General features: G+C 52.3%; 1 protein-coding gene across 1 annotated transcript; it reads left to right on the forward strand.

Moving 5' to 3' along the window:
• Window positions 1-1,182: 1,182 nt before the first annotated feature.
• LOC134507628 (olfactory receptor 14J1-like) lies at window positions 1,183-2,046 on the forward strand (the record flags this gene model as incomplete). The annotated part of the gene is made up of 1 exon (XM_063318423.1): window positions 1,183-2,046. A coding segment is annotated over exon 1 (864 nt), but the record flags the coding sequence as incomplete, so codon positions are not given.
• Window positions 2,047-7,962: the final 5,916 nt, after the last annotated feature.

The following is a 7,962-nucleotide window of genomic DNA, read 5'->3' on the forward strand; positions in this document are numbered from 1 at the left end:
AGACCTGGGCACAGAGAAGTGGTTCCCAGCAGAGACAGCTCCAGGCAGCAGAAACCTTGTCAGAGAGGGAGAGGGAGGAGATCCCAGAAACGTGAGGGGAGGGGGGATTCGGGCACCCCCCTGCCATCCGCTGCAGTGCAAGCACCTTTCCTGCAGCAGCTCCCAGGTCTCCTCTCCCACACAGTGCAGCCCCCCACTCTCAGCGTCACAAACACTCGGCCATCACTTTCCTTCCCAACAGCTCAACCAACACAGAGGGAGATGGGGATTCAGCTTCAGCTGAGACACCAGCACTTGGGTCCTGCCATGCAGATGTTTCCATGGAGGAAAAGCAGCCAAATCCCCTCGCGGACTTTGGAGCCAGGCACCAGAGTGTGCCTGACTGGAAAAGACCTTTTAGGACACCCCATCTTAAAGACGTTTGGCTCTTTCCCTGAGGGGGCCCTGCTGAGCTGCAGGCTGCCCTCCAGAAGGTCACAACTCTGCCATGGCATCTCTGTGTTTTCTAAGTACCCGACAGAGAAGACACCACAGCGCTAAGGCCAAGGAGATGCCACGGGACGGCTGTAGGTCGGCAGCTGCAATGAGGCCTCTGTGTCCCTGGCTGGGAGGGGAGAGATGAGATTCCTCTGCTCTCAGCAGTGTCCTGGTCTTTTGGGGGGAACACCTGGGTGTTACTGTCCTCCAGCTCAAAAAGGTGCCTGCCCAGGGCAGCTGGGAGCAGGGCTGAGGGACAGGTCAGCTCTCCACACTCTTCACTGAGGGACAGTCCCTTTGCCTGCCAGCACCCACAGGATTTCACTTGGAGTGCAGCAGGAATGCTCCAAAACTCCTCAGCTCTTGTGTGGCAACTGGAACAAAGTCCACAAAGCAAATTCCCCTCAACTTTGCTCTGCCGTCGGGTGAATTAGGAGTGACAATGCTGGAAAGCTCTTCGATATCAAAAGTGGATGTAGGCTAAGATCACCCCGTCTTCCTATCGACCAATTGCTGTAGGCAGGACTGAATCCTGCAGAGCCCCCTGCTCCCAGCGGCACCCTCAGCCAGCACCAACCACAGCTCATGAAAGGGACCTGCCAAAGGTCTGCTTGAAAGGGGAGAGGAACTTTCAGAAGTTTTTCTGAGAAACTGAATAGACTTTGGTCTCCTCCTTGAACAGGTCCCCATGTCCAGAGGACAAAAATGTCCAACAACAGCTCCATCACCCAGTTCCTCCTCCTGGCATTTGCAGACACGCGGGAGCTGCAGCTCTTGCACTTCGGGCTCTTCCTGGGCATCTACCTGGCTGCCCTCCTGGCCAACGGCCTCATCATCACCGCCATCGCCTGTGACCACCGCCTCCACACCCCCATGTACTTCTTCCTCCTCAACCTCTCCCTCCTCGACCTGGGCTCCATCTCCACCACTCTCCCCAAATCTATGGCCAATTCCCTCTGGGACACCAGGGACATCTCCTATGCAGGATGTGTGGCCCAGCTCTTATTCTTTTTCTTTTTCATGTCAGCTGAGTATTTTCTTCTCACTGTCATGGCCTATGACCGCTACGTTGCCATCTGCAAACCCCTGCACTACGGGACCCTCCTGGGCAGCAGAGCTTGTGTCCACATGGCAGCAGCTGCCTGGGGCAGTGGGTTTCTCTATGCTCTCCTGCACACGGCCAATACATTTTCCCTGCCCCTCTGCCAGGGCAATGCCCTGGACCAGTTCTTCTGTGAAATCCCCCAGATCCTCAAGCTCTCCTGCTCAGACTACTACTTCAGGGAAGCTGGGCTTCTTGTGGTTAGTGTCTCTTTTGCATTTGGTTGTTTTGTGTTCATCGTGCTGTCCTATGTGCAGATCTTCAGGGCCGTGCTGAGGATCCCCTCTGAGCAGGGACGGCACAAAGCCTTTTCCACGTGCCTCCCTCATCTGTCTGTCATCTCCCTGTTTGTCAGCACTGCCGTGTTTGCCTACCTGAAGCCCCCCTCCATCTCCTCCCCAGCTCTAGACCTGGTGGTGGCAGTCCTGTACTCAGTGGTGCCTCCAGTACTGAACCCCCTCATCTACAGCATGAGGAACCAGGAGCTCAAGGATGCCCTATGGAAACTGGCTTAATGGACGTTGTTTCACCATTAATAAATTGTCTCCCCTTCTCCGCATGTTTTCTAGACTTTCTCTTAGGCAATAAGCCTGCTTTTTTCTCTTGCAGTCATCCTGCTTCTGTATAATTGTCTGGGTTTGTACCACTTGTCTTGAGGTTTGTTCCAGTTGTGTCTGACCCTTGCACAACACTGTGTCAAAGGTGACCTGCCTAATAGCAGCTCTTCAAGAAAAAGGCATCTCCCAGGTGCAGTGCCTGGATGCTAGGTGCTTCCTCCAAAGGTGCTGCCAATAAAATGTCCAACGAACTGGTCTTTCAAAGAGTCTCTTCTCCCTGTGTTCTCCCTGTGTTTGGGGTTAAGCTCACTGTACTATTGGGTTCCGTGGACCAAATGTTCTGGTTTGAAAGGCTCTCTTCTTGTCTCCAGTGGTAGTGGAGATGGTGCATGAGCTCCCGATTACCTCCTCAGGCTGCTTCACATGTGTCAGGACTTATGGCACACAGCAGACTCTATGGAAATGAATTTGGACGTGTGAGGAGAGGATGGGGACTCACCACGTGCCCTGAGCTGGGAGTGAATGAAGACACAGGAGATGAAACATCCACAGAGGTGAAGTCCCCCACAAGCAAAACACTAAACTGAGGTATGCACAAACAAGGACTCTGCAATGCCCAGAAAGTCAGTGTGGATCCGGTAGGCGTGGGAGAGGGAGGCTGGAGAGGTGTGGGAGCTGCCGGAGGACCCTCAGGGCCAAGGAATGTCGTGCTGTCCTGGGGAGCGGGGCTGATGTGAGCAGAGGAGGGGGCAAATTCACTCAGGGTTGGGGGTCACCTCAAAAGGCTATCAGGAGAGGCAGAGAGTGACTAGCCTGTTTTCCTCATTGCCTTGAGGCCAGCACTAGCCTGGGGCTGATGGGGAGGCTGAGCTCCTTGTCTGCCCCCCAGGGGCTGTGTGCCCTTCAGAGGAGCTGGGGCTGTGGAGTGAGTGCCGAGAGCTCTGCAGCGACTGTGGTGGGCACTGCTGAGGGACCAGCCCAGACTGGGCAGCTGTGCTTGGCTGGGCAGAGGAGAGGGCAAGGGCTCTGGAGAGAGATGAGGAACAGCTGGGATGGGCTGGTAAAAGCCTCGGAGAGGAAAATGTCAGTGTAGAGCTAAGTTGTGTGAGTGTGCAGGGTGTGGGCACTCCAGGTGTGGCCTCACCAGTGCCAAGGAGAGGGGAAGGTCACCTCCCTCCATCTGCCAGCAATGCTTTTCCTGCTGCAGCCCAGGAGGCTGTTGGCCTTTGTCATGGTGGTGCATTGCTGGCTCATGCTCAGCTGTTTGTCCTCCAGGACCCCAAGGTCCTTCTCTGCAGAGCCACTATCTAGCCAGTCAGCCCCCAGCATGATGCCCACAGCGTGGCTAGATCACAAGCTCTCCTCCCCCAGGGACCTTCTCAGCAGCAGCTTGTCCTTCTCGCAGATCAGCTCCACCTCTGCCATAGGTCCCACAGTGCTTCAGAGTAACCTGGGACAGCAAACCCCTCTCCTGCCAGGGCTGCGCAGCCAAGGCCTGTTTCTCTCTGGCCCTGGGGACTGCAGCTTTTACTCTCGTTGTGGGAATCTCATCCATCGTTTTGTGTCCACCTGCCATCCACTCCAGCATGCCTCTGCAGGGTTTCTGGCAGGAAGTGTGGCCTGTGGGGGACCCACACCGGAGCAGGCTGCGAGTGCACATTGCTGGCTCAGGTTGAGCTTCTCATCCACCAGCACACCCAAGTCCCTCTCCTCAGGGCTGCTCTCAAGCCATTCTCCACCCAGCCTGTATTTGTGCCTGGGATTGCCCCGACCCACGTGCAGGACCTTGCACCTGGCCTGGTTGAACTTCATGAGGTCCACACAGGCCCATCTCTCAAGCCTGTCCAGGTCCTTCTGGATGGCATCCCATCCCTCCAGCTTGTCAACTGCTTCACACAGCTTGGTGTTGAAGCAAAGAACTCTACACGACAGCACTTGGATACTGTGAAGTCCGTGTTCTTTATTCGGCTTTCTTGTTGCCCTTGATGCCTCTGGCCAGATTTGACTCTCTCTGGGCTTTAGCTCTCCTAACATGATCCATGGCTGCTTGGACAATTTCTCTGTATTCCTCCCAGGCTACCTGTCCTTGCTTCCACCTTCTGTAGGCTTCCTTTTGCTTTGATTTACCCATGGTAAGTCCATGCTGATGGTTCTTAGCACAGCTGCCAAATGGGCCACACTGATGCACAAGTGGAGCTGGTACTGCCAAGAGGCAGAGCTGGTCAGAGATGTGAAGACCAGTCTCAGCCTTGGCTGTAGTGACCATCAAATGGTGGTCTCCCAGATCTCCAGGGGAACAGGGAAGGAGAGGAGCAGAGCACAGACCCTGGACAGTAGGGAAGGAGGCCTACTGAGGGCACTGGCAGGTGGGCTCCCATGGAAACCATGTCAGGGCCCTGAAAACATCCACAGGCCTTCATGGCCCTGAGCAGCTTCACCTGGGCCCTCCTCCCACCCCTCTGTCCATCAGCTCAGGATCCCCTTTAAGCCCAGGCCTGAGGTTCAGCCCCAGCTTGATCTACGCTGTAGGTGTAAAGGTTCTCCAGACACAGCCTTGCCTGTCCATGGACCTTGTTGGTTTGCTCTTGCAGGCTGACTTCCCAGCTTGATTCTTTATCGGGTGGACCACGAAAGAACTGCCATTCACTGAGCGGCCCTCCAAGTGCCAGACCCCAGCTGATTCACAGGGGCCTAGGGCCTTTCTGCGTTCTTTCTTCATGTCACTTGGTCAGGTTTGGGGAGGAGAGGAAGAAAAGCATGTGAGGTTTCTGGGTACCAATGACTGAAAGTGGGAAGCAGAAGCATCCCATGTGAAGTGATGTAAAGGCTAGGCTAGTTCAACACTCTTATTTTCAACTCCTTTCTTGGAGGCCTTCAACCTTCCACAGGAATCTGGAAGCTCTGAGATCCCTCCATCTCACTCTCTTTTAGCAATTAAGTTGATAGTAACCAAGCCAGAGGCTTTGTTTCCATTCTCTTTACCGCCTAAATCACCGCTTGGTCTGGAGATGTGGAGACATTTGTAGAAGAACAAGAAAGACAAGAAAGTGGCTGCTCCCAGGAATCTCAGGAGGCATGGCATACTGATAGCTTTGTTCAGGAAGCTGGTCAAATGCCTCAAGGCATGACCAATGCTGGTCAAATGTTGCTCAAGGCTTTATCCCGTAGGAGATGGAAAACATCCAAGGACAGAGATGGCACAATGTCACTGGGAAACCTCCTGCAATGCTTGGATGCCCTCACAGAGAAAAAGATTTTCATTTTCTTTGTCCTGAACCTTCCTTATTTCAACATCTGACCATTGTCTATTAACCTCCTGCCAAGCACCACTGTCACAAGCCTGGCTCCATGGCCCTGAAAATGTCCCCATAGGGACACACAGGCTGCTATGAGCTTCCCAAGACCTTCCCTTCTCCAGGCTAAAGAAGGCCCTTCCCCTTCAGCCCCTAAGCATCTTGGTGGCCAACCGCTGAACTCGCTCCCAGCTATCAGAATCTTCCTTGTTGTGATGTGTTGACCATGGCCAATAGCCAATAGCCCAGCAGCCACACAGTCGCTCACACTTTCTTCCCCATTCACAAGTGGGACAGGGAAGAAATGAAGTGTGAGAAGTTTTGGGTCAACATAACATTGAGCATGAGGTCATATGGTATGGAATATGCCTCTGGTCAGTTTGGATCAGCGGTCCTGGCTGGGTCCCCTCTCAACTTCTTTCTCACCTCCCACCTACTCACTGGAGGGAGCAGAACGAAGAAACAGAGAAGGCCTTGACACCATGCAAACTCTGTTCAGCAATACCCAAAACACTGGAGTCTTCTGAGTTTTCTCAAGTCCCACGGGCATAGGAAACAGCCATCCTCCAGGACTTCTTGTGGTCTGGTCCAGAAGAGAAGCCGTGCTGGGCTGGCCTTTTTCCTTTAGGAGAGTTAGACCTGCAGCCCATGGAGGACCCCGGTGGAGCAGGCTCCTGGCAGGACCTGCTGCCCAAGGAGAGGAGCCCATGCTGGAGCAGGTTTTGCAGCAGGACCTGTGGCCTGTGGGGGACCCCCACTGCAGCAGTCCACGCCTGAAGGACTGTACCCTGTGGAAAGGATCCACGCTGGAGCAGTTTGTGGAGAACTGCAGTCAGTGGGAAGGACCCACAGTTGGGCAAGGTCAGAAACGAAGTGTTATGAACTGATGGCAACTCCCATTCCACAACCCCCCTGTGCCACTCGGGGCAAAGGTAGAAGAGTTAGGAATGAAGTTGAGCCTGGGAAGAAGGGAGGGAGGGAGGGGGGAAGGTGTTTTGAATTGTGTTTTATTTCTCACTGTCCTATTCTGTTACAATCAATTGGAAATACATTTAATGAATTTTCCCAAGTTGGGTCTGTTTTGCCCATGGCAATAATTGGTAAATTAATTGGTAAACAAATGATCCTCCGAGTTTATTGCTATTGACAAACGTGGCGAGAGTTGCCCTCATGCACAAATGCAGTTACTTCATGGTGAAGGCAGTCAGGTTGGCAAGGCATGATTGACCCTTGGTAAGTCCATGCTGATGGGTTTTGGACACGTTCTGCTGTTGGTGCCCACAAATGTCACCCAAGAGGACTCCAACTGATGGCCCGCTCCTCACCGACATGAGCTTCTGCAGCCTCTGGTTCCCTGGGGTGCACTATTGGATTCTTCCAAAGATGGGTGCACCACTTGCTTGTCCTCTCTCACAAGAGACCTCTGCCAATCCCATGACCTCTCAGAAAGGATATTCCAAAGAAATATTGATCTTCCCTGTGACGCCATTACAACTATTCTCCCTGTTACACAGTGCAGTTAGTTTCTCTAATTTTTTGTCTACTTGTCCTGATACAGTGACCATTTCTAAAGTCACCTTTTCAGATCCAGACTGTCTAGGCAAAGGCCCTTTCCATAGTTCTTCAGTTTTCTTCTCCATTTACTCTTTGTTCATCCAGGTACCTCTCGCCCACGCTGCTGCTTTCACCTTCAGGGACTGAACAGCCTGACTGTCTCTCAACAGTCTAATTGCCTCCTTAGCCAGCTCTTTAATTATGTTTATATCTATTGTTTTTTATCTAACTACCTAAGTTTATCCCTTGTAGAAATCAACTTCATTAGTGGTAGCTTGTACTTAGCATATGATTACAGAATATCATTTATTGTTTATGAAAACTGATTGTGCTTTACTTTTCTTTTCTGAAGAATGGGGAAAATTCTCCTGTGCCTGGGTGCAGCCAGGTCTCTAAGGGGCTCAGGTGGGAGATGGTGCAATGGAGCTGTAACCTGCAGCTGCAGAGAGCAGTGGAGAAGTCTGATGCAAGGAGCAGTGATGCAAGTCCCAGGTGGGCAATGTCAGAAATGGTGAGGTTGGGGAGGTGAGGAGCAAGGCTGTCCATCCAGCGATGGACATCAAGGGACTGCTTTCCCTAGGTGTCCAGACTTCCTGAGGAAATACTCTGCACCAATATCAATCAGAGAATGCTTCTATCACCTCTTCTGTAAAGTGAAAAGTAATAAAATATATCCTTTAACAGAAAAGATCCTTTTTATCAGATGCATTTTGAAATCTTCCTACTTCATTACCCTATGAAACCTCTCCAATTAGCTGTACAAGTCTTGAAGAAAATTACAAAAAGAGAAGCTTGTTAAGGCTTTCTGTCTTTTAATGAGCCCCATGGGGTATTTGCTGCTGAGTCCACAGACCTCAGATCCTGAGAGAAGGTTGAACAGAGTGCTCAAGAAATCAGAAGTCAAACTCCAAGTACCTGGAAGCATTAATGAGCCCCACTGAGGGCCATTCCTGACAAAGCCTCCCCAGGGACTCGTTAG

This window comes from Chroicocephalus ridibundus, chromosome 25 (assembly GCF_963924245.1).
Source record: "Chroicocephalus ridibundus chromosome 25, bChrRid1.1, whole genome shotgun sequence".
NCBI lineage: Eukaryota > Metazoa > Chordata > Aves > Charadriiformes > Laridae > Chroicocephalus > Chroicocephalus ridibundus.